Below are 26634 nucleotides of genomic sequence, written 5' to 3' on the forward strand. Positions count from 1 at the left end.
CATTTAAGCAATGGAAACACTCTAAGCACGCTGGTAATTAATGACAGCCAAAATATGAATAATCAGACTTGTGAAGAGTCGGAATAAAGCTGGAAATGATCCAAATGTCAGGGAAATTGCAGAAGTACAGCAGAATTAAAGTGATGAGATAACGGGCATAAGCATGAATTCTCAATAAGGCGGAATCCCAATGTTACCCCTGATTTTTACTCCCTTCGTCCTATCCCTTTCTCTGCCCCTTAAAACCTTGGACCAAGGTTTCCACGACATAGGAAGATGAGACAATTAATGGAGACCCCGCCTCCCTCTTCATTTCATGTTTTTTCCTTGACTACACTTGGTTTGTAAGGCTGCACACCCCTTGGCGCTTACCCCTTGATTTAAGGAGAATTGGGACGCCCACTTGGTTCTCGTGAACATGCAAAAACTAAGGCTAAGGGGTAAGATAAGGGCTAAGGGCTCGGGAGTACAATTGGGATTCAGCCTCAGTCCGCTCACAGATGAGTTCTTGACAATAAGGTCAAGTGCAGGCTTGGTTGATCGCTTCCAACTTTGCTCTTATTTTGCAATTCCAAATCTGAGACTACAAAGAACCTTTAGTTCTACACTTTATAACAATATCTGACCAAAATAAACAACCATGTGACTTGCCGCCTCCTGTTGTGTTTACAGCTGCATGAAATGCAAGCAGGCAGGAGTGGAGAGCTCTGGAGGGTTAGCCTGTTCCAGCTTCTCCTCTCCTGGCTGGCATTGCTAGTATTTTGGAGGTGGCTGACCAGAAAAAGCCCGAGCATTTAACTCCACAAGCCAACATTAGGTTCAGACCTGTTGGGAGGACAAAACCCCGAGGGGTGCAGAGGGAGAGGTCGTCCTCTGACACACTTGGCTAGGTTTATCTCTATCTGATTTCGTCCTCCGCCCTCCCTTCCTCCACGGCGGTCCACAGCGAGGTCTGCTTCATTCTGAGTCACGCAGTGACCTCTCAGCATGGTCCATGCCACCGGACACGCGGTACAGCAGCATGGATCACAAAGCTGTCCCAATGCATCATCACAGGAGGGGGCACAGGAAGGGGGCGACCATGGTGGACCTCCACCGTGTTACTTGCACGGTGAACCTAATTTTCAATACTTTTTCATGCAAAAAAATACATTGGTACTACATAAAGGAAGCTGCAAATAAGAAACCATTTAACCATTTGTGTATTTGCATGTATTTGTATTAATTTGATTTATGTCAATTTATTTAGTTTAACTTTTCCAGTGTAATAAGTGAATATTTATTTAGTGTCAGATCACGTTAGAACATGATTTGCTTGTTCAGAAATATTTTACTTTTTTTATTTAATTTAATTTAATTTACTTTTTTTTAAATTAATTTTTTAACAAAATAAAAATTTGAAATTCAAAAAAAATCTGTATATTTAATTTTTATGTTTTTTTTAGAAATTTTTTTCATATTCATGTTTTCCATATTTAAATACACAATTGAGTAGACTTTTCCACAAAATTGCCTGAAAATAATTATAATAATATTGCAAAATGATTTCATCACAAACATCCATTCCCAATTGTCATCATAAAACAAACCACATATGAACACTAGTTATTCATGACATGAACAATTAATCATTTGTAAATCCATAATTTTGTGATGATTCCTTATTTTTTTATGTCTCTTAAAGCAGTGGTCCCCAAACACCGGTCCATCGTGTGGGAGAGACCAAACTGGGCCACGGGACAATTTATGATAAACAAATACATTAACTAAAATCAATACTGTACATACCTAGAATTTCACGTTTTGTGCTAAAGTGCATATTTGTTCGATATGAAACCTTAAGTTAAATCATACTCGCTATTTTCAGTTTGTGCTTTCAATTTGATGTTGTTCCCGTCTTAGTTTTACACTATTTGTAATAATCACGTACCACCATCTTAAAGAACTGTGGTACCTGCCATACAGATACATTACCAGATGGGTCAATGGGCTTTGACACACTGAAGTAGTGAGACATGTAATATGAATCATTTGAAGGTTTTTAAGCTATGATGACTACACATGCATACGCACATTACTGCAGTTCATCCCTCAGGCAGGGGCGCTCTCATTGCAAACACTCTTTCTGATGTTAAAAAGGCGTTGGACTCAAGACAGCAAATTGATTTCATAAGCTGTCACGAGTTAACCTCAAGGTCAATGAACGGCTTGAATACCTGAATATCACACATACGCACACGCGTGGTTCTCAATGCGCACACATCTACAGACACTATTACATGGGAAAAACTGCCCATGTACTTCCTAGGTACTTTTTTTCCTGTTTGACCAGTGAATCGTTCAACTTTTGAGGTTACACGGTATCATTGAAGACCGAAAGCAGTTAGTAGCAGTTACTGCTACTGACTAAGGTCAAATATCCTCGATTGGACAGGAGCGATCTACTGCTTGTAAGGATATATTGCATAAACACTAGTTACGTTTTGAGATAATTCAAACCAAAGTCTGTTATTCCAGTCATTAATTCAAGTTTTTTTTTTTTTTACTAATAAGCTGTATTTTGCCCTGCGATTGGCTGGCGACCAGTCCAGGGTGTACCCCGCTCTCGCCCAAAGACAGCTGGGATAGGCTCCAGCACCCCCCGCAACCCTCGTGAGGCTAAGCGGTGCAGAAAATGGATGTATGTTATAGAGTGAATGTGCATAATTCAAACTACAATGTTGCGAGGGACGACTGTACTGCAAAACACCAATCAAAGATCCTCTACATGCCAGGAGCGAGATGCTGTTTTTCCTGACCCGGTAAAAAAAATATTAATCAGGAAGATCATCTATATGACAGGAGCAATGTGATGTTTTTAAGGATATATTGCAAAGGAACTAGTCAAAGATCCTCCAAATGCTCCAGCCAAAACATTCATTAATTTTCTACCGCTTATTCTCACGAGGGTCGCTGGGATTGCTGGAGCCTATCCCAGCTGTCTTCGGGCGAGAGACAGGGTACACCCTGGACTGGTGGCCAATCACAGGGCACATATAGACAAACAACCATTCACACTCACATTCATACCTATGGACAATTTGGAGTCACCAATTAACCTAGCATGTTTTTGGAATGTGGGAGGAAACCCGGAGAAAACCCACACATGCACGGGGGGAACATGCAAACTCCACAAAGAGGGTGGAATTGAACTCATGTCTCCAAGCTGTGAGGTCTGCGCACTAACCACTCAACCGCCGTGCAGCCCCTAGCCAAAACATCCAGTAGTCAATGATCCTATACATGACAGGAACAATCTGCTGCTTTTAAGAACATAATGCAAAAACACTAGTCAAAGATCCTTTATATGACAGCATGCCCAACACGGGCAACAGCTCCGCTTACTTACAATGAAACGTCTATAGTGAGCATCGAGTCACAGATGGCCTCCACAGCAGATTTCAGTGTAATGTAGCTAACATATTTCCATCTTGAGTGTGGTCGTGTTCAGGTGGCCTGGCGGTGACGCTCATTAGAGAAATGATTCCAGCAGGTGGACGACACCAGGTGGCTCATCATGAAAGCCAGTAATGCCATTAAATGATACTTTTTAAGGTGGCAGCCGGAAAGCTGACGATTTAGCGATTGGTTTATGCATTACATGTTATCTTAACAGTATATGTTCAAAGATGGGTTCCTTTACTGTACGTCTGCAGGTTTACATGTGACACATTCTCACTAATTTCTGATGAAAGTGATGATATTTTGTTCATAATCTGGCGTTAAGCGTCATACACAAATATAAGAACATTTTTCCCGAGAAAAATGTGTCGTCATATATATATAATATATATATGTACTGTAAATGATGTCATCAGGACATAGGGAACTGCAACCATTCTCCACTAGCTCTTTATAGTATTGTAGTTTTTTAACAAGCTGTACGTCAGTGATTTAAGGCTGATGTAATATGAATAAAATAAAACCACAATTAGGTCTCATTTTATGATCCTTGCAAAAGTTTTATTATCACTGCACTGTAATTGTGCTTTCCCATTTCAAAATCTTTTTATTTTCAATATTTTTTCCCCTAAATGTGTATTTTATGTCTGTGCCACTTAACACAGTGTGCATCTTGTAAAGCACTTGCCATGTAATGAGCAAGTTTTTTTTTTTATGTAATCCAATTTGTTATTTTGGGATAACGAGCTGGCGCTAAATGAGATCCTGGAATATAGTTGTTGTTGTTGTTGTTGTTGCTGTTGGACGCGGCGTTTGATCCCAAACTCTTTTATTTGTACCGATTCTCACAGGTACTCATTACAAGGACAAGACTTGTCCAAAACGGAATGACAGACAAGCTGCACATGCTTGCAATGTAGTCGCACCCGGCGGGCCGATGTGACTCGCCTGTGCTGCTGTCGCTGCCACAACAAGACGACGACGGAGTGTTTACAGCTGATGTGTAGTTCGAGCTTAAGGTGGTGAGAGGGCAAAAATAAGGAGAGTGGTTTTGTTTACGTCTTATCTAAACACTGTCGCAAACGTTTGGTTGAGAGAAGACGGGAAGATAACATGCGGTGACGCCGTGGGCGACACTCTTCCTTTGTGCCGACAACAGAAACCACACAGAACCACTGTATAAAATCTGGTATTTCCTCACATTATAGTTACTTTGACGTATACATATAGCATGAAAGCATTAAATTATATATATATACACTACCGCTCAAAAGTTTGGGATCACTTGGAAATTTTTTTGGCCAGTCTGAGATATGGCTTTTTCTTGGCAATCCTGTCATGAAGTCCAGCATCCTGAAGTCGCCGTTTCACTGTTGATACTGACACTGGTGTTTGACGGCTACTATTTAGTTCAGCTGCCAGGTGACGACCTGTGAGGCGTTTTTGTCTTAAACTACACACTCTCAGATATTTGTCTTCATGCACAGTTGTGCATCGTTTTTATGTCCTTGTTAGACCCAGTTTGTGCTGCTCTCTGAAGGGAGTAGTTAACAGCATGGTAAGAGATTTTAGTTTTAGTTTCGATTTTTTGATGGGTCTATTAGCCTTATAAAATGATGAACTTGGATTAGCAGCCATACCAGGAGATTGATGCAGAGGACTGACAGTTGTTGATAGTAGGCCTCTATGCAAATATGTAGATTGTTCTTTGAAAATCATCTGATTAATTTTAACTGTTTGTTCATTCATTCATTTTCTACCGCTTTTCCTCACGAGGGTCGCGGGGGGTGCTGGAGCCTATCCCAGCTGTCTTTGGGCGAGAGGCGGGGTACACCCTGGACTGGTCGCCAGCCAATCACAGGGCACATATAGACAAACAACCATTCACACTCACATTCATACCTATGGACAATTTGGAGTCGCCAATTAACTTGCATGCATGCATGCACGGGGGAGAACTCCACACAGAGATGCCCGAGGGTGGAATTGAACCCTGGTGTGCGCCCTAAACACTGGACCGCCGTGCAGCCGTGATTGTTCGTGAAATGGATAAAAATGTGTTTCTCTTTGGAAAAATATTCTTTGGAATATATATATATAATATATATGACTATATGGTATATTATGGCTATCAAAAATGATGTGTTAATGGTGATAACTAATTAATTAATTCCATTAAAGCCACAGCTCACTGTTGTGACAGAACAGACGATGGCACCCGCAGAGCAAAGTCTGATGCTCAGTAGTCCATTCGTCATTGCAACGACACTTCACTGTCACTAGACAACGAGGACACAAGATGCATTTACGGACACTCCGAACATCACAACAATGCCTTCATTATGTGTGTATGTGTGGTCTAAATAAACAGAAATGCAAATAAAGTATATAATATATGGATATTATTATCACTCACTTTGGAAGTCTAAATTGCTGCACTTAAATGACGTAGTGTCTTTAAACGGAACTCATCGCTTGTAGTAACGCAATTAAAGTATGATTCAATTATGCTACTATTAAAGAAACGGGTGTAAATAGATTTTCAAACTTGTGTGCTATTGCTTAACTTTATTATAATTTTGGCGCTAAAATAAACTCACCACACCCTGCCAAGTGTCCGGCCCCGATCCAAATCAAAATCTTTGATTGCATTATGCACGTTTTGCAGGGTGCATAGATTTTATCACACAAAGACAGGAAGTCCCACACACAGACGTGCTTATTCTGGATGCTGCAGCGGGGGCTCCGCCGTTTTCAAGCAAGTATCGGCCGACATCGATACCGATTTGTAGCCTCACATCAATTAAAAACCTTCCTGTCCGTGCCCCCGCAATGGCATTTTGCTTAATGGCATCTATATTTTTCAACCAATGTTGCTCAAATTTTATACACATGTCCTTCTGGGTCTCCTAAAGATTTGTCCCAAATGTTGTTGTGAATCTAAACACCCAAAAGTTACAGTAGGTGTTTGAGAGCATTGAGTTGTGTGAGAAATGTCAAGTCAATGCAACTTTGGGGTCAGACTTAAAATAATAGCACAAGCAACACAATGGTGTATGTAGATATAAACAAAATGTCACCGTTTGTGTGCAGTTCAAGCGTGGGGAAAAAAAAAAAACCCTTTGAGCTGTATGGCCGTATTTGGCTGAGACACCCGATGATCTTAAACCTACATGTAAATATCCAAAGGACACCTTGAGGAATCCAGTGATCATGTTACAGACTGTTTGTTGGTGTGATCATAATACATGGTCTGTCTGATGTTGATCCAAAACGAAGAGTCTCTGGCTCTCAGTACAAAGCCAGTCACAGTCAACATATCATGCGCTCATTTGTCCTTGCAAGAGAACCAGGACATGAATCTGCCAGTAGAGAAACCAAGCACTTATTCCTCTGACGGAGCTACACTGGAACACAGCTCTAAGACGGAGTCCACCAGGGCAGTCCTTTTGGCAGGGACATGAGCCACTGATTGGACGGCTTGTGTTCCGTTCTCTATGGGCCTCTCATTCTCCGATGCAGAGCAGTAGTGGACCAAATAGGACTCAGAGTGCTTATAGACCACCAGGTTATTTCAACTTTGCGCACAACGATGCACATCTAAGTGCTTAGTGTATTTAATAGTGAATATTGTCTACAGATGGGTGGACAATATAATGGGAAGACAGTTAAAATGTATAAAGACCACAAACCACTTGGCTTATAATGAGTCCTTTGGTTGCCCATTAAATTAAAAATAACTTTAGCTTGAAAGTAAGGTTTTTAATTGATGTGAGGCTACATTTGTGTGGTAGTCGTAGGCCACATGGAGTAAATCCCCACTGTAGCAGAGACGTACACTAAATCCAAGGTGCTACTCTAATTGATGGCCTCAAAGACCAGAAGGGGTATGCTGGACTAAAATCCACTTGATTCTGCTTGCACTGTACACTCAATTATTTTCTGTCATGCCCCCCACAAGGGACAGAAATGTTTTCACACCCCCTCGATATGAAATACTAGAGAAACTGCTAATATTTATTAATTTATCCGGACTGTACAGACTGAACTTGAAACTCATTCATTCATTCATGAGTGTTGCAGGGGGTGCTGGAGCCTATCCCAGCTGTCTTTAATTGAGAGGTGGGGTACACCCTGAACTGGTCGCCAGCCAATCATAGGGCACATATAGACAAACAACCATTCACACTCACATTCATACCTATGGACAATTTGGAGTCGCCAATTAACCTAGCATGTTTTTGGAATGTGGGAGGAAACCCGGAGAAAACACATGCATGCACGGGGAGAACATGCAAACTCCACACAGAGGTAGCCGAAAGTGGGATTGAACTCGGGTTTCCTAGCTGTGAGATCTGCGCCCTAACCACTCGACCGCCGTGCAGCCCTGAACTTGAAACTGAAACCAGGAAAATGTAACAAAACGGAGAGTATACAAAGCGTATTCAAAAGTCATATTGTGTGTTGAGTACTATAAATATGTACATGTTGGCAGGCTTGTACTGAAATGAAAATCTCTCGCACCCATCCCGACAGTATTTGAGAGTCACTGATATAATGCAAATATGTCTTTATATTCAAATATTGTCTTTGTATTTTTCTATGCAGAATGAAGGAGCGGGATCTGCAGAGAATGTGTAGAAAGGCGCTGCTGCTGACCGTCTGCATGGTGTCTCTTTGGGGGCAATTCAGCAGCGCATCATCTCACCGGAGCCACATAGGTATGTCTCAGGCATGCATGCAATTATTTAAAGCAAACTTTTTTTTAAAAATCTCAGAATTTACTGTATATTACAGGAGGGATCCGCTGTTTTATTTGCCTAATGCAAAAATACAAGTCAGAAATGCAAAGATTCAAATGTCAAAGATTCTCTACATGGCAGGAACAGTCCAAGAGGAGCACTGCTGTTTTTCTATACGAATTTCTTGATGAAAAGGCTGGTCAAACATCCTCTACACAAAATGAGTGGTCTGCTGCTTTTAAAGAAAAACACCACAAAAGGCACTAGTTAAAGATCCTCTACACGACAAGAAAGTCGTGCAAAACGCTAATCTAGTGCAAAAAACGCTAATCAAAGATCCTCTATAGTTTAGGTACCCATTGCAAAAAAAGCACTAGTAAAAGATCCTGCAAGGGATGACTGAAATGTAACTCCCTATTTTCAAGTACTTATAATTCATATCTGAACTATAATTTTTTTTTACAAGAAATGTACATGAAGAAAGTGTATTGCATGGTGTTTTATTTAAAATTCGATATGGACGCCACCAAATTCTCAAGCTGCTTGGGAACCGCATTAACTGATTTCACAAGGAACTCTTTTGGGATGGAAGACATGACTTTTCATATTCGCCATAGATTGAATTCATAACATAGATGTAATTCCATACATCATGGAGCAGACACACAAAAATGAGAAAATATTACAACATATGAATAAATTATATGTTTTAAAACAGGGAGTTATTTTTCAACAACCTTGTATATAACAGGAACACTGCTGTTTTTCATTCATTCATTTTCTACCGCTTATCCTCACAAGGGTCGTGGGGGTGCTGGAGTCTATCCCAGCTGTCTTCAGGCTGGACTGGTCGCCAGCCAATCACAGGGCACATATAGACAAACAACCATTCACACTCACATTCATACCTATTGACAATTTGGAGTCGCCAATTAACCGAGCATGTTTTTGGAATCTGTAATCAAAGATCCTCCATATGACAGGAAGTGGTCACTACAGTTTTTTTTAGGAATCAGTCAAAGATTCTCTATTTGTTTTGTTATTACCTGACAAAAACTGCTTGTCAAAGATCCCAAAATAGGACAGAAGCGCTCTGCTGTTTTCATGACTTATTACAAAAATCATAGTCACAAGCCAAAGATCCTCTATATCACAAGGGTTTCTGCTGTTTTGAATCCGTTGCAAAAAAGCATTGGTCTCGGTTGAAGTGATCATTAAGAACTAGCCCAGCCAATGATACTTCTACATTATTTAGCAAGGCGATGCTGTGTTTGTGGGCTGATTCCTAAGTTGTTAAAGACTTGAGAAGTGAAAAAGTTCTCATGCACCAGTACAGTAATGGTGTCCGTGCATCTTTGTGTGTGTGTGTGTGTGTGTATGTGTCCAAGGACCAGACCTTTCAAAGTGATTTCCTTTCATGGATAGATGTCCTGGTCCTTGGGCGGGAGGGCACAAACTGTGACTACACATTGAAATAATGAGCCTCATTCCACTGCACGACAATCAAATGGCTCAGCAGCGTCTGAACTAACTAAACCTCTAGCAGCCAAACACTTTGATTGGACAAAGGATCACAAACATGTTCGTGACCGAGAGGCTGCACCTTAAGGGATGCACACACACTGGGTGTGTTGGCAGATGAAGACGAAGATAAAAGCAGGTGAAGAAGAAGAAAGTGTTTTGTCAGAATTACTGCTCCTCTGAGTTGGAAGTTCTGAGTGTAGTTCCGGAAAAATAATGGGACTAGAGGTTGCTTTTGGTGGGTGACATATTGCACGTTTCCATTGACGTTCATTCTTAGCGCTCGATGGTAGTTTCCAAACTGGTCTTCTATGAACTTTGTTGATGCTGTACGAAGGAAAGTGATTCGATTCCACGCCCATCAAATGAAGCACTCTAACCAATCAGGTGTTAACATGGCAGTGAACTGAGATTAACGATTTTCTAATTTACAGATGACATTGACATTATCAGTCACTACCACATATGTGTGACCTCTCATTTAGGCAATTACACTGTTTATTTTCTTTATTTTACTGTAAAAAATCCCACATTTTTGAATGAAATTGTTAAAAGGACGGCTGCATGGTGTTTGAGTGGTTAGCATAAAAAAATTCTCTCCGTGTGTGCGTGGGTTTTCTCCGGTTTCCTTCCTCCCACATTCCAAAAACATGCTAGGTTAATTGGCGACTCCAAATTGTCCATAGGTATGAATGTGAGTGTGAATGGTTGTTTGTCTATATGTGCCCTGTGATTGGCTGGTGACCAGTCCAAGGTGTACCCCGCCTCTCTCCCGAAGACAGCTGGGATAGGCTCCAGCATCCCCTGCCACCCTTGTGAGAATAAGCGGTTTTCTCCGGGTACTCCGGTTTCCTCCCACATTCCAAAAACATGCTAGGTTAATTGGCGACTCCAAATTGTCCATAGGTATGAATGTGAGTGTGAATGGTTGTTTGTCTATATGTGCCCTGTGACTGGCTGGCGACCAGTCCAGGGTGTATCCCGCCTCTCTCTGGAAGTCAGCTGGGATAGGCTCCAGCATAGTGAGGATAAGCGGCATAGAAAATGGATGGATGGATGTTAAAAGGAAACATTCCGATGTACTGCGGACATTATATTCCCCCTCTTCCTGCTTTGAGTACTTTATATATGCTATGCTGACACAATACAGTTATGTTTGTTGTCAGCTAATGATAGCAATTTGGCAATGTTTAGCTGGTAATGTTAGCTATCATTGGCTGTATATTATAACACCACAATGAACTGCGAGTGACCACCATGAATGGCTGTTATTTTATTCTGGCTGAAGGAATATTAGCAATTTTTTTTTTACACTGTGTTTTTTTCAACCACTATTGGGCAAGGGTAGTGTTCTTATATTGTATTTTTTGGTTTAAAAAAAAGTCATTCGGAGTGAGTTGTATATATTATTTTTAACCTCAGGGTAATAATACAAACTGAAACACGATGAAATTACTCAGGTTTTTGTAGCATATGTTCATGTCTGTCTGATAAGTGTATGAATTAGATAACAGTAAAAAATGTACCCATTTCTGCCTTACTTGATTGCTCAGATGCACACCAGCAGGTTTTGGAACTCATCCATTGTTTTTCAGCTAAATGGCATATTTTAGGAACCATGATGCATTTATTCAACGTTCTAGGCGACCAAGTTACAACTTTCATGCCTTGTAGTATGAAATGGGTGGCTGGTGCTGAGGTTGGGATTCACCCGTTGACTTTTCATGATGTGCATGGATATATTTGAGTCTATATAGACTGTCTACACATGTTTTTTTTGACAGTGACAGTGTGCTTCTAAATCCCATTTGTTTGACTGCAAACATATTGGCTAAGGCGCTTAATCCGCAGGCTTACGTCGCTGCCTGCTTGCTTTAGTGTTGGTTATTAGGAGCGAGCAACCTCGCGATGTCTACCCCCCAGGCTGCGCTGACCCTTTGATAAGCACGACCACGCCTGCAGAGGTCAAGTCAAGGTGGGCCCAATAAACAAACCTCTTTAGCCCCTCTGGTTTACCTGCGCCAGAGCAGTTCAACCTTTTGCGATGGCCACACGGACTCTCATATCACCGCCTTTAATAAGACCGCTGTTCTCCCCCCCTCCGCCCCAGAGCACCATCTACATTCATTAGCTGGTCATGAAAGAGTGGCGAGGGAGCGGGAGTGGGGGGGGCAAAGTGGTCTGTAGAGAATGTAAGTGTGTTAAGTACCTTCTGGCTCTGATGTTGCGACGTACTGAGTCAAATAAGGGTCTCATGAGCCAGCTATTTATATACAATGGAACCTCCAAAGTCCACCACCATCAGTTTAGTTCTGGTCCAGCATTAAACTATCAACAACATAAAACCTTTATTCATCATACAGGTCAATAATATGAGTTATGGCCGTAAGATTGTGCAAACAATACATGACAATTCAACAAACGTTCATTCATTCATTTTCTACCGCTTTTTTTGGAGCCTATCTCAGCTGGACTGGTCACCAGCCAATCACAGGGCACATATAGACAAACAACCATTCACACTCACATTCATACCTATGGACAATTTGGAGTCGCCAATTAACCTAGCATGTTTTTGGAATGTGGGAGGAAGCTGGAGTACCAGGAGAAAACCCACGTATGCACAGGGAGAACATGCAAACTCCACACAGAGATGGCCGAGGATGGAATTGAACCCTGATATCCTAGCTGTGAGGTCTGTGTGCTAACCACTTGACCGCTGTGCTGCCCAATTCAACAAACATTATATCAAAAAACATTCATTTTCGCGGTCGTTTGGGGTTTCTGGAGCCTATCCCAGCTGTCTTCGGGCGAGAGGCGGGGTACATCCTGGACTGGTCGCCAGCCAATCACAGGGCACATATAGACAAACAACCATTCACACTCACATTCATACCTATGGACAAATTGGAGTCGCCAATTAACCTAGCATGTTTTTTGGAATGTGAGAGGAAACCGGAGTACCCGGAGAAAACCCACGCATGCACAGGGTCGAGGGTGGAGTTGAACTCGGGTCTCCAAGCTGTGAGGCCTACGTGCTAACCACTCGACCACCGTGCAGCCGTTTTAAGTGTCATATAAATATATAAATAAGCATTATATGTTTAAAAAAAATGAAACAAACATCTGATTTGTGTATACAATTTGTGTAGCTACTTTTGGTAAAAGATTATTGCTATTTATGTAATGGAGATACCTGCACCTATAACGAATGGGACATTTAGAATGATTGCAGAGACACGTGCAGCTTTTCCAGCTTGCATGCTCATTTGTATTATCTTCATCATAATGTTTCCTTTTTCCATCATTGGTACCCTTGTGTCCCATAGTAAAAACAAAAGCTAATTAAAATGCAACCATTTAGATGTTAATTAAACTGAATTTTGCAAGATTTGACATTGTTGTGCAACTCTTTAAAGTTTGTTTGAATGAAGTTTCAGCTGCACCTACGTATAGCTGAGGTTTGTTTTCTCCAGAGCAAATCTCACCGTGTATATTTTTTTAAAGCAGCATTCAAGCTTGTGTGATGGAAAGGGCAAACTCGGAAATGTTGACTGGAAGAGAGGGAATGAAAAACATTTTCCCCGGTGAGGAGGCTGTGAGATGCATCGTGAGGTAGAGTCTTCTTCCTCTTCTCTCGAGAGGAAAATCTATGCAGTAAGGTCGTGAACTCTGTTACATTTTTAAATGTAAGTTATTAAGCTCTTGAATGCTCCGGCAAATTGTGAACAAAATGACTTCTCAGGTTTACACACATATACACACGCATATACATTAATACTAAGCAACTGTGCTCGAGTTTGCATTTGAATGTAGTGGAATATTTAATATATGTATTCTACAAATATAAAATATAGTATAGTGGCTTACTGTCCAGCCAGCTTTTATTTGATTGTCTCATACAGGTGGTCCTGGTTTTATTGTTATAGGTGTTACGACGTTTCTAGTTAAATGTATCACGGCACTGAGGAGGGACAATGTCTTTAAGGCATTCTGTTCCGGTGACACCGTGTAAAAGAAAAGGAAAGTGAAATCTAAAGAGAAATTAGACATATCAGGAGAGAAATGGAGATATCAGCTTTGGTTTCATGCCCGCTCAAATGTGTTGATCATTATCAAAGATAAACACGTGAAGGGATCTGCTCCAATGAAAGGGACAGTTTTGAAGTCACTACTGAGTCTCCTTCTCTATCCTTTACAACGGTCCTTCCAGTGTGAAATACCATAAAAGTACTCCTTTGTTTTCATGTTTTGTTTGATTTTTGTCTTCAATTTTTCTATTACTGTATTTTACTTGGGTGACCTAGGTGTTTATTTAGATTTTTTGTATTTTTTGGTATATTTGTAGTTTTTGTATTTGGTGTATTGTGAAAAAGGGTAAAAAAAAAAGGGTAGAAAATGTTAAAAGGGAAAAAAATTATGATGTTAAAAAGTCAAATTCACGAGAATGAAAAGACATAATGATGACATAAAAATTATGAGATAAAAAAGTTGAGATTATGAAATAAAGAAATGATGAGATAAAAAGTTTGAATTATGAGATAAAGAAATTATGAGATAAAAATGTGAAATTATGAGATAAAAAAGGTGAAATTATGAGATAAAAAATTTAAATTGGGAGATTTAAAAAATTACGATATAAAAAGTAACATTTATGAAAATGAAATTCACTGACCATGACCGAGAAATTCACTGCTCTGCCCAACACACTAAATAATAAACACGGGAATTAAAGTAAAGCCGGAAATACGGTTCCTAAAGACCAACCCTGCCATTCAGTACTTGACAAAGATATGGATTTTACAGTCATTATAAGCAGACATGTGTGTTTCAGTAGCTGACTTAGTCCACAAACTGTACTGTCATAATTCAGTGGCTTCTTCATGAATCCGTGCAAAATAAATCTACAATTTTTTTAGTAAAAATCGGTTATGAATAAGTTGCGCAATCTTCCTAACTGTATGTGACTGCCGCCTACAGAACAAGTGGTGGCCTCAGACTTTTGCACAATAGTGATACAGCAAGGGGTCACCATGGAAGCCTCCCTCAGGGCTAGCATGATAACATCCCCAGTGGGTCACCCCCACACATTTTTGGAGCATCGGTCCTCCAAAGAGCAGATGGACGCCGCAAATGGCAGGCAGTGACAGAAGAGTGAAATTGAGATGGAGATGTGGAGCTGTTTGAGATGCGCCGTGTTGATGACAGAGGTGAGGTGGCCCCGTCTCGCCGTGGCAGCTTCCTAGATTAGAAAACCGTCAAACGTCTGTGGCGATACGCCCCTGAATGGCAGCTGTATAGATGAGCTATGAGTGGCTGTGTGTGGCCTTGGATCCTTTTTGTTTGTGCTTGTGAAGCCGAGTGGGGGGACAGTGTGGACATGGAGAGAATTCTAATGCTTGTGTTCACACACTCTGGAATGGCTCGCACACTAAAAGGGATTGACTAAAGCCTCCTTATTGTCTTGTTACTCGTAATGGAGGACCCGACCCAGCACCAAAAAACTTTAAGGGTGCGTTCACATTTATCTGCACCAAACAAGCGGGCTGTTTGAATGATGGGTCTTGATCTGCTTGCAAGGGAAATCATGTGGCTTGGTCTACTTGGACCAAAGACACGGACTAGTGTTAAAACTCGTTCTCTCTGTCTCTCTAAAAGAATATTTTAGAAGCTTTTTGTCAAATCTAAGTTGTTAAATATAACTGATGTTTTCAACCCAGCAAATGCTTTGCTAATTAATTTGCTTTGCAATATTTGAGTTGCGGGGCTGCACGGCGGATGAGTGGTTAGCACGCAGACCTCACAGCGAGTAGACCAGGGTTCAATTCCGCCCTCGGCCATCTCTGTGTGGAGTTTGCATGTTCTCCCTGTGCATGCGTGGGTTTTCTCCGGGTACTCCGGTTTCCTCCCACATTCCAAAAACATGCTAGGTTAATTAGCGACTCCAAATTGTCCATCGGTATGAATGTGAGTGTGAATGGTTGTTTGTCTATATGTGCCCTGTGATTGGCTGGCGAAAATGAATGAATGAATATTTGAGTTGCATAACCACCACAAATATAAATCTCCTTCTTTGGAAGGTCGCCACAACAAATCAATCTTCTCCATCCAACCCTGTCTTCTGCATCGGTCTCTCCCACTCCAACTACCCTCATGTCCTCCTTCACTACATCCATAAACCTCCTCTTTGGTCTTCTTCTACGCCTCTTAACTGGCAGCTCTAAACGCAGCATCCTTCTACCAATATATTCACGACCTCTCCTCTGGACATGTCCAAACCATCTCAGTCTGGCCTCTCTGACTTTATCTCGAAGGCCTCTAACATGTAATGTACCTCTGATGTACTCGTTCCTGATCCTATCTATCCTGGTCACTCCCAATGTGAACCTCAGCATCCTCATCTCTGCTACCTCCAGTTCTGCTTCCTGTCTTTTCCTCAGTGACACTGTCTCTAGACCAAACAACATGGCTGGTCTCAGTTATTTTTCCTTTCATTTTTTTTTCTGAAACTCTTCTATCACACATCACGCCTGACACATTTCTCCACCCGTTCCATCCTTCCTACACACGCTTCTTCAACTCTTTTTCACAATCTCCATTGTTCTGAATTGTTGACCCCAGGTACTTAAAATTCTCCACCTTCTGTATCTCTTCTCCCTGTAACCTCACTCTTCCACTTGGGTCCCTCTCATTCACACACATATACTCTATCTTGCTGTCAGTGAGACCGACCCAAGTGGTATATATAAATATTCAGCTATTATGTTTGTATTTATATTTTGTCTTGTCACTTCTGGTCACATGACGGCGACAGCATTGTTTTCAGAAAAGTTGTCTGCATGGCAACAGATTTTCCCACTCCGGAAGTCGTTTTGAAAAAATACAGTTTCAGGGCACCCAGAATGCCTTTTCCTTGTGGATGAAAGGCTGTAACGGTAGAATGCTTCAGATAGAATACGATAGAATATGTTTTTCACATGGAGGTATGGAAAAAAATGGAGAGGGAGAACTATTTCGGGAATGCAACTGTTTTAGTGCATGCAGATGTTCTGACTGTGTCAGGATGGATCCAAATGGCGTTAGCAAGCAACCCCCCCATCCCCCGCAGCCACGATCCTGTCTCCCTAATCACAACTCAAATGTAAACCCATTAGTCCATCAGCACTTTTATGAGTGACTTCCAGCTATTCTGGAATGTGTAGGAATAAGGGGATTTATGGGGGGGAATTTGATAGAAGCCAAAGGATGATAACGACTGGCGCTAATGAATGCAATCAGTGGTGAGGTGCTAACAGCATGGAGGTAATTGGGTCTTACACACTAAAAGCCTTCCTTTATCTTCCAATTAGAGCAGCCTCCTTTAAAGTTAGTCAATTGCATTGTTGTTAATGTGCCATGCTTGGTTGGAGCTTAGCGCAAGGAGATACAGGCCGTACCCTTTTTTAAAACGGCCACAGCTTCATTGTCGTTTTGTGCTTACATGTCCTTTTTCTATTTGCATCTTTGTTTTTGCAAGTCTTTATTTATCAGTCTCGACAATTTCATTGAGAAGGACATATTTTTTAATAGCTAGTTATAAACTCTTCCAATTTTCTTTTGAGTGACAAAGCAGTGTATTAATAAAACAATATGTTGGTGTGCTATGGTAAATAATAAAAAGTACCAAGTTACAATTTTAATCATATCATATCATATTGTGGCATATTTTTTTCCTGAAGAAATAACTCAACTACAGAGAATATAAGGTATCCCCTATGGGACTTATCAATAAGTAATTTAAATATAACATGATGCATTTGGGGGCGGCACGGCGGTCGTGTGGTTACCGCGCAGACCTCACAGCTACGAGACCGGGTTCAAGTCCATCCTCGGCCATCTCTGTGTGGAGTTTGCATGTTCTCCCCGTGCATGCGTGGGTTTTCTCTCCCACATTCCAAAAACATGCTAGGTTAATTGGCGACTCCAAATTGTCCATAGGTATGAATGTGAGTGTGAATGGTTGTTTGTCTATATGTGCCCTGTGATTGGCTAGCCACCAGTCCAGGGTGTACCCCGCCTCTCGTCCGAAGACAGCTGGGTCCCCCTTGACCTTTGTGAGGATAAGCGGAGAAAAACCACGTATGGGGAGAAACTGCAAACTCCACACAGAGATGGCAAAGGGTGGGATTGAACCCGGGTCTCCTAGCTGTGAGGTCTGCGCAATAACCACTCGACTACCACGCAGCCTGTATTAGGGTATAATATGCTCATTTTCAACCTTTTGTATTGAGTTGTGGTCTCATATATAGCAGCTACACACGATAGTTCTTCCAGAATCTGTACCTATTCCAGCTGTATTTCCTTGGATTTGTGCTTCCCGTCAAAATGGTCTATTTTCATTTATTCCACCCACGGCCCGCCTCCAGGCACGTGCACTCCTCTGTGGTTGGTCACACGCCCAAAGTTCTTCCTAACTACGAATGAAACCCACTTTCTAAAACGGTTGGTATAGGAGTTGATAAAATAAATGAATAAAATCTTTGGAGAGCTAATTGAAAAGTGTTTAGGAGCTACTGGCAGCTCATGATGGAGATCAGAGCTTTGGGGAGAGCAGAGGAAGCAGAGCTTGGGGGAGGACAGACAGTTTATATATAAGGAATTCCTACGGCATGTTTGCTATATACAGATTCCGACCCAAAGGAACAATCATTTGTACAGGACTATAAACGACACCACTTTAAAAATATTGTACACAGTCTCTACAAAATAACATCTGAAGTAGGCATAAGAAATATGATCATTTTAGGTACAACAAAAGAATCCTGGGAAATGCATAATCCCCGTTTTCCACAGCTGTGTTGAATTGCGGTCATATAGAATAATGCAGCTTTTGCCTAGACATTGAGAGAATTCATTCATGGTCGGAAAATAGAAATGAATTGACACAAACATGTATTTTTATCAAAAGAAATACACATTTCCCCCATTCTGTTGTATAAAAATGTCCTTACACAATAATGAACTACTATTCGACCCCCAACCGAAACTTGACCTTGAGTTTTGGCCCCATGTGCCGTAAGGTGACAAACATTGATACCTTGACTGCTGAGGTCTGCAGTCAAGTCGCAAAGATGTCCGGCTGAAGCCATCCCCATGAGTTGAATTGCACGGCGCCTCGGGACACCATTAAATGACAATACGACCTGTGACTGCCCCTTCTTTTTTTTTTAAAGTAGCCATCTCCCGGAAAAAAATGTGGACAAAACCTTTTAGAAAAACAAAAAAAGTAATTCCAAAAAGAACTCTGGTAGTTCCACCTATTACATTTTATCCTCCGCTCCATTCTCATAAACTCAATGCTCCTCCTTGGTCATTGACTTTATGGCCCAATGTGGACACTCTGGAACACCATTCCCAAGGAAGTCATGGAGCGCAACCAGAAGATGCAGGAAAGCTTTTATTTCACTTCTCTCAGTCAGTTATCAGGCCATATAGAGCGGGATTAGTAAGGAAACTACCCACCGAGCCAACATGGACTGACTCCAGATGAGCACTCATAAATGTCGGTTAGGATTTACGTGATCACACTGAAGGAAGAAAGGACAGTTGTAAAGGTGATAAATGTACCATTTGTAATGTGTAACAGGAAGTGAAGAAAAGACTATTCCCTAAATGCTCTTACACATTCCTGATCACAATTTGAATGAGGATCACAAGGACCATTTGAAAAGTAGCAGAAATGTATTTTACACTGTCTGATATTAAATAGGTTCTTAGTAGAGCTTCAAAGTGCAAAAAGAAGAAAAGGGAGCAAGTAGGCAATTTATTGCAAACAACCCTGACACTGAGATAGGCTGTTCAATCAGCTGATCAAACATTTAAGACTCAAACTATGGAATGGATTGAGTAAGACGCACAAACAATGCACAACGATGAGCCAATTCAAGAAACAATACAAGCAGTTGATGTTTGCTAAATACAAGGATGAAGAGTCTTGAACCAGTCGTGATGTGCTATATATATCACTATATTGACACTTACTATGGTACTCATTAGGTCATTGGATGGTCATATCACCACCTACTTCGGTACGTGACAAAAAAAAAACATAAAAAAAACCTTAAACTATATTAGGAAAGCAGGAAGTGAACAAATGTAACAGTTACTGATTGTAAAAGAACCAGATAGAGGGGTAGGATTTAATAAGCTTTGCTTCTTCCTACTCCTTTTGGACATGTGGAACTGTGAACTGATTATGTGATGCATTCAATTGTAATCTGATGCATGTTCAAATAAAATAAAACCATTACCATTACAAAAAAAATGTGTATTCAGTGTAATTTTCTGTTAGGTATTCACACGATCGTGATCTCTTGATGACAAAGGCAAAAAAGGTTTCTCTCTTTAAATGTGGTCGTCTTGTTGGGCCGCATAAACAGTTATTTTAAACTTTTTGAGTGTGATGCCGGATTCTTTAATACTCATGAAATTGTATGCAGTTATTCTTTACTGTTTTACAGAATCTTGAAGAAACCATACACGGTGGTTGACCTCACAGAATGATGTTGTTCCTGTTTGTGCTTCCATTTCTCTGCACATTTATCACACAGAAGAGTGGAGCCTGTGATTCATAGCCGTGATGTGAAGCATCCACATTCTTCTCTATGTTGTACTTCTTTGTAGACCTCCCTGTGGTCTAGATCCATGCACCAACAGAGCCCTACAATGCATTTGATGTGCAGCAATGGCAGCCGTTTATGACCGACATGACAGCTACGCCACGTGTGAGCATGTCAGATGAGGGAGGACATAGAAGACACCGACTTCGTGTTTGAGGCCAGCATGCGTGGCGAAGGCCGGCACGGAGGCCCGTTGATCGTGCCTGTAAAAGCCTTTCAACAGTGCACTCGTTAGTGGTGTCTTACTGGCTGGATGCCATAGCTGCAGATGCAGACACATCAAAGCAATGGTCAAGGTCAATGTGGAAAAAAACAATCATTAAACCGCTAACACAGTTTGCATTCATTTCTATTTAACAATCAGTAGTGTCCTGCGGCGGGTGCAGCAATGTATAGATAATTATGCTGAATATGTTTCTTGTTTGCTATGTAAACATTACTAAATTGAATCACTACTCTATATGAAATATAAAATAAATACTGAAAAGAAAATGAGTGCCACCTCCTGCTTGAATTTGTTGACTTGCCCTTTAAACTGAGGGTTTTATACAACTATTCTTAATTTTTAAATTTTATGTGACACCATGGAAAATGAGACGTTGCATCTTAAGGGACAAGGAAAATAAAGATTCCATTGCTATATTTGGAGAGCAGAACACAATTCGGATTTCAAAAATGTGTCCAGTTAAATATTGAATTTACATTTAAAATGCATAGTATCCTTGAGACGGGAGCAGAAATTATTTGAAGCACATTCGTGGCATTTAGTGAGGTGTACACCGCCTTTTTGTGACCAGTTCTTTCCATTTGTTCGGGGCTATCTATTGTTATTATCTGAGCAGGACCACTACATGACATTTATCCGAGCTCAGCATTACAGTTTTTATTGACTGCTCATCAATTACACAAAGAGTCACGCTGATACTATTAATTGAGAAATTAAAAATAGTGGAATTTATGTACTTGTAAGTACGTGCCGTCTACGTTCAAAAAATGTCAGCAATATTTGAGCGAATTTGGGTGAATGCAGACACGACATAGCACTTTTAGTGCAGGAGGAACTTTTGCTGTGTGCAGGTTGCATCAAGGCTATATGTACGTGGGATGAGATGATGTAATGTCTGTTTTGGTCAAGTAGTTTGTAAAATAAATTACAAAAAAAAAATGCGACTTATAATCCAGTGCGACTTATGTATGTTTTTTTCCTACCTAATGATGCATTTTTGGCCTCGGGGCAACTAATAGTCCAGAAAATACGGTACTTATTTTCCATTGAAATATATCTGCTTTTTTACTGATTAGAGTGCAATTAAATTTGCCAGTAAATGGTTAATACTGTAGGTCAATTCAAGCTACTTCATTGTGCAGTATTACAGATGATCTTACTATTATTCGGTATTTAATATTGTTATTTAGCTATCTGACTTTTTCAAAAGTCTCAGACGTGACTTTTTCATCAACAAAAGTAATGTTAGACAATCACACAGAATGACTCTGTGTTAAGTCAAGTACCTGCAGTAAATCAAGAGGAAAACCACTAACATGCCTCCGAGTGTACTCAACCTCGCAATGTTGAAAATGAGATTGTGACAAATGTGCCGGCGGTGTCGCGCGCTATTAGGGGGAGAAAATTGCATGTGAATAAAATGTGCCAGAATGGTTCTTTGAGTGTGTCTGTGAACATTGAGCTGTACTTTTTAAGAGTGAAAAAGAAATACTAGGTTGCTGGATAACTGTACTTGCTGCTCTTACTCCAATTAATCAGTAAGTGATGGCTGCAGTGGAATGGTTCTTCTAAAGCACATACACTCCGGGGGTGGCGGCGGGGGGTGTGTGAGAGGCTACTCATCTGTTTTTATAGTCCACCTTTCCAGAGATCATCCTTAGTGGGAGAAACAAGAAAACTCATTTCAGCTCTGTCAACCAGCAATCTGACCTGTGAGGATAATAAGTCTGATGAGCAAGCAACACTCAAACTTTATTTTAGTGTCTCGCCAGGCCAGAGTTCTCGCTTCGGTTGCTCTCACATGAATAATAAGCCACAATAAATAATATATGTGCATATGCACTGTGCACTGTTTTGCTTGCCCTTTTCCAAGCAATTTTTAAAGACTCCCTCCCACATGAATAGATGACACAAACCATCATAAAGTGTTATCTCCCTTTTTAATATTGTACATTTCTTCTTGTTTGGGTATTAAGTTGAAACACGTTGCAATTATGCAAACCGTCTATAAAATACAAAAATGCAATATAACATGGCGTGGCATTACAAAGGAATGAATATTGTGGCGTCTGCCCGGACGTTGTAAGGATGAGGATCAGTTGGACGATGAACGATCTTTTTAATGAAGCAAATCAGCAAAACACACGGAACAAAAGAATCTCAGTACTGAAAGCGGTGCTACTACTAATCTTTTAAATGTTGTTTTACTCACCAAACAGTTTGATGTTTGGTGTCATCTTACGTAAAACACTAAACTCATCACACAGCAACTTAATACTCAAAAGCTGTATCTAAGAAACATACAAACAAGCTCCATGACTTGTTTAAAATGAAAAGAATATATCAATTTAAAGGTGTTCCCGTAAAGCATTGGGTCTGAACAAAGCATTCATTGGTGCCTCCCGGGGCGCTGCAGTGATGTCAGCCTCCCTCCAGCCATCCATCCATCAATTTTCTATGCTGGTTGTCCTCCGATGAAATTCTTTGCGCAGACACAATTCATTATGAGAAAACTTTAAAATAGTTGGATTTTTAAAACTCATATTGTTTCTTAGGTAAACCATTTGCGTGTTAAGTTGCTGCATGATGAGATTAGTGTTCATTGTAAGAGGACACTGTGACTGTTATATTGATCTATTGATGACCTCCTGCAATTTCTAATGGGTTGACAAGTTCAAGTGTTTTTCATTTTTTCATGACGAGGCGGGGCAAGAGGCGGGGTACATCCTGGACTGGTCGCCAGCCAATCACAGGAGCCATTGGAGTCGGCAATTAACCTAGCATGTTTTTGGAATGTTGGAGGAAACCGGAGTACCCGGAGAAAACCCACGCATGCACGGGGAGAACATGCAAACTCCACACAGAGATGGCTGAGGGTGGAATTAAACTCGGTTCTCCTAGCTGTGAAGCCTGTGTGCTAACCACTCCAACACCGTGCAGCTTCATTCTTATTATTTTTAACATAATTCTATGTGGAGAAAAGATATATAATGTCAAAGATAATGACAATGACATTATACAATGTGAGTATAACGGTGCACGGTTTGTAATCAGATTATTAGGTATGGAATATTCATTATGGTGCAGAGGAACATGTTACATGAGGAACAAGAATTTATTAGTATTACTGCCTTGCTGTATAGTCATACATTAACTCAGTTACTGCACCAAATGAACTGAAACAAGACTTTAAAGCCGAGGTGCGTATTGAACCATGATTATGGCGTACAGTTACACCCCTCGCGTATGACTTCCATGTTCAAATACATGAAAGGAGGGCTTTTTTAGATATAAAGGGTAGTCTTTCCACTGATGTTTTTCCCTTAAAAATTCAAACCATTAGAGGGTTCACCCTGCCTCTTTTCCTTTCAGTACATTCAGCCTTACATCTCATGTCTGATTGTCTGCTCTGCAGGTTTACAGCCTCTAAAATTAGTCTTTTCGGAACTCTCTAATTCAATTAAAGTCCGACTTGGTCATTTGTTTCTCACCAGGCACCATCAATGAACATTCAGGCCTTTGTTACATCTGTCTCTTTAATGTGAGTTGTTTTACCTGTCTCTTATTATTTAATACCCACTGACAGTCATCTTTTGAACTCCTGCTGCTGCCGTTCTTTTTAGTATCACTGGCAGGCTGCTAGCAGAGGAATATACTTTTATGAGCTGCGATCAACATAGCAGCTTTCAACCTTAAATGGATTACCGAAATGTGGAGCAAACTGTATGAATCATTGGGATTTCATAGAGGCCTGGACCTCCTGGATTTATGTCTGCTGCACTCTCCATTTTGTGTTTTGATGTACTTCTGCATGTGGAGTGTGGAAAAAGGCACATTTTTGATCGGGGCTTCTCGCCGTATCGGGCTCTCACAGTGTCAGAGCAATTACTTCATGCCTAACAGGATGAACAAGATTGCTTCATGATGACATGGATGCTAAAAAATAGTAAAGGGGTTGATGTTCATTCAGTTAAATATTTGTCATATTTGCAGTGCAGGCAAGCACATTTTGGCTTATATCATTTTTGTTTTTATTAGCAGAGTTAGACAAAAAATAATAGTGTAGAGTCCCCTAGCAGTTCTAGTAAGTGATAAGTACATTACTGAAGTGTGTCTCAGTGTTTATGATTGGTTCTTAAACGGGACCTATTATGATTTTTTCCACTTTTCTAACCTATAATTGTAGTTACGATGTTGTATTCTCATGTTAAACAATGGCAAAGTTAGAGATAATGAGGTTTGAACATTTGGAAGTGAGCCCTGAAAGAAGTTTGGGATGGTTTAAAACGCTCCGTTTCAGAGGGTGTTGCAAAACTGTTCCTTTGTGATGTCACAGATGAGCAGGCTTCTATATGGACGTGGTTGAAGCTTTGCTTCTGTGTTTACGTTGCTCGCAATGGCTTGTAAAAAGTGTTTATTTGGATTGAGGGAAAGCCTCATTTGTTGACTAAAGACTAAGGATTGTTTACTAAAGACGCCACCATCAGGCATTAATGGTTAGAGTTCCTGATTCCTGAATTTTAATCTGTCAACGGCATTTCACACTGGACTGTTTTGTGAACATGGGCCAGTATGCAGCTGGACTAGCCGACAAACGCCTTCCCAACGTTACTTGGTTGTGTCGAAGAGTCAAAATTGTGAAGAGCAAACAATAAGTAACTATTTATCAGTGTTAAGTTATGAAGTTATTAAGTTATGAATTGGGATTTAGGAATTAGAATTAATTTTGTGCCATGGCGCAAAATAACTCACACAAAAAAAGTATAATGACCACATTATATGTTACCAATTACCAAAACTGCTAAAAACGCTAAAATGCCAAAGCTGCTTACCAGAGATGTCTAGAAGTAACCACTTTTCTTTAGAAACTTCGGACTGTCAACACATAAAGCTGTATGTTAAAAGCAGACATTTTAAAAAGTTTATTATAAACTCCTATAAAGTTTAAAAATGTTTATTATAAACTCCTATAAAGTTGGCTTTGCAGCTAGTGTGACCAACCAAAGCAGAGTGGGTGTGAATGGAGGCGGGCCGTGGGCGGAATACATTAAAACAGACCATTTACGTGTGAAGCATGACATCCAAATAAATACAGCTGGAATAGGTGCAGATTCTGGAAGAACTAGAAAGTTTTCTGTGCTGGTTATTGTGTGTCACTGCTCTATAGCACAATAGGTCCCATTTAAAACACCTACTACATCCATCATGGTTAATTTATTTCTGCCACAACCATGATAAGTGAATTTCTGAATTTATAAATGAAATATTTTTGTAATTCAGTGAGCCGTACATTCAGAATGCTTGATGCTACTGCACAAGTGTACCTAATGCTACACTCCAGGTTACCGTTACCACTCACTGTGTACTGAAAAAAACACATTTCAAGTGAAAAAAAAGTGGTCATGCTTCCCCAATTGAGTTGTTGAGTGTCTGCACAGCGCTATGTACCGTGCATGTTACTAAACACGTTTTTACCCAGCTCCACATGTACTCCACCAAACTCATGCCGGTGTAATGACTTGCTCCCCATCACTCTCTCTCTTCTTGCAGGTTCAGCTTCTAAAACTTGGAGCTCATCCTCGCTATATTCAGGCTCAAAAAGATAAGGCTCTGGCTCTCATAAAGTCTGCCGTGATTAGTAGCTTCAAACAGACACGTGCTTTTTACACCGCTATTGTTGACGAAAGTAGCGTCAGTTCCTTTCCAGATCCTACCTAGGCTCTGTGAAATCTGTGCGTTCAGGGAAGAATAAAATTATCAAAATACTGTAAGTATTACATATTATTATGAATATACCTGTTAGTGCATGGTCACAGCATGTATTTAAAACAATAAATAATTGTTATAAGTGAAATTCACAGCATGAAGTTGCAAGGGAGTATTTACAATTCAAAGAAAGACGCCATTTTAGAAAGTTGGTAATTTCTTGAACAAACTTAATATCAACATTAGAAACGCATTCATACATTTTTCTACCGCTTTTCCTCACGAGGAGGAAGTTGTGTTCGGGCGAGAGACAGGGTACACCCTGGACTGGTCGCCAGTC

General features: G+C 40.5%; 1 protein-coding gene across 1 annotated transcript in view; it reads left to right on the forward strand.

Moving 5' to 3' along the window:
• The window catches only part of tafa3a (TAFA chemokine like family member 3a), a 78539-nt gene that overhangs the window by 37208 nt on the left and 14697 nt on the right, over nucleotides 1-26634 (forward strand). Inside the window, exon 2 of the mRNA XM_058055230.2 lies at nucleotides 8050-8162. Coding sequence (XP_057911213.1) covers nucleotides 8051-8162 — 112 coding nt within the window. The 5' untranslated portion in view covers nucleotide 8050. The remainder of the gene's footprint in view (nucleotides 1-8049; nucleotides 8163-26634) is intronic.

Source organism: Doryrhamphus excisus, linkage group LG18 (genome assembly GCF_037039965.1).
Source record: "Doryrhamphus excisus strain RoL-2023G ecotype Guam linkage group LG18, RoL_Dexc_Guam_v1.1, whole genome shotgun sequence".
NCBI lineage: Eukaryota > Metazoa > Chordata > Actinopteri > Syngnathiformes > Syngnathidae > Doryrhamphus > Doryrhamphus excisus.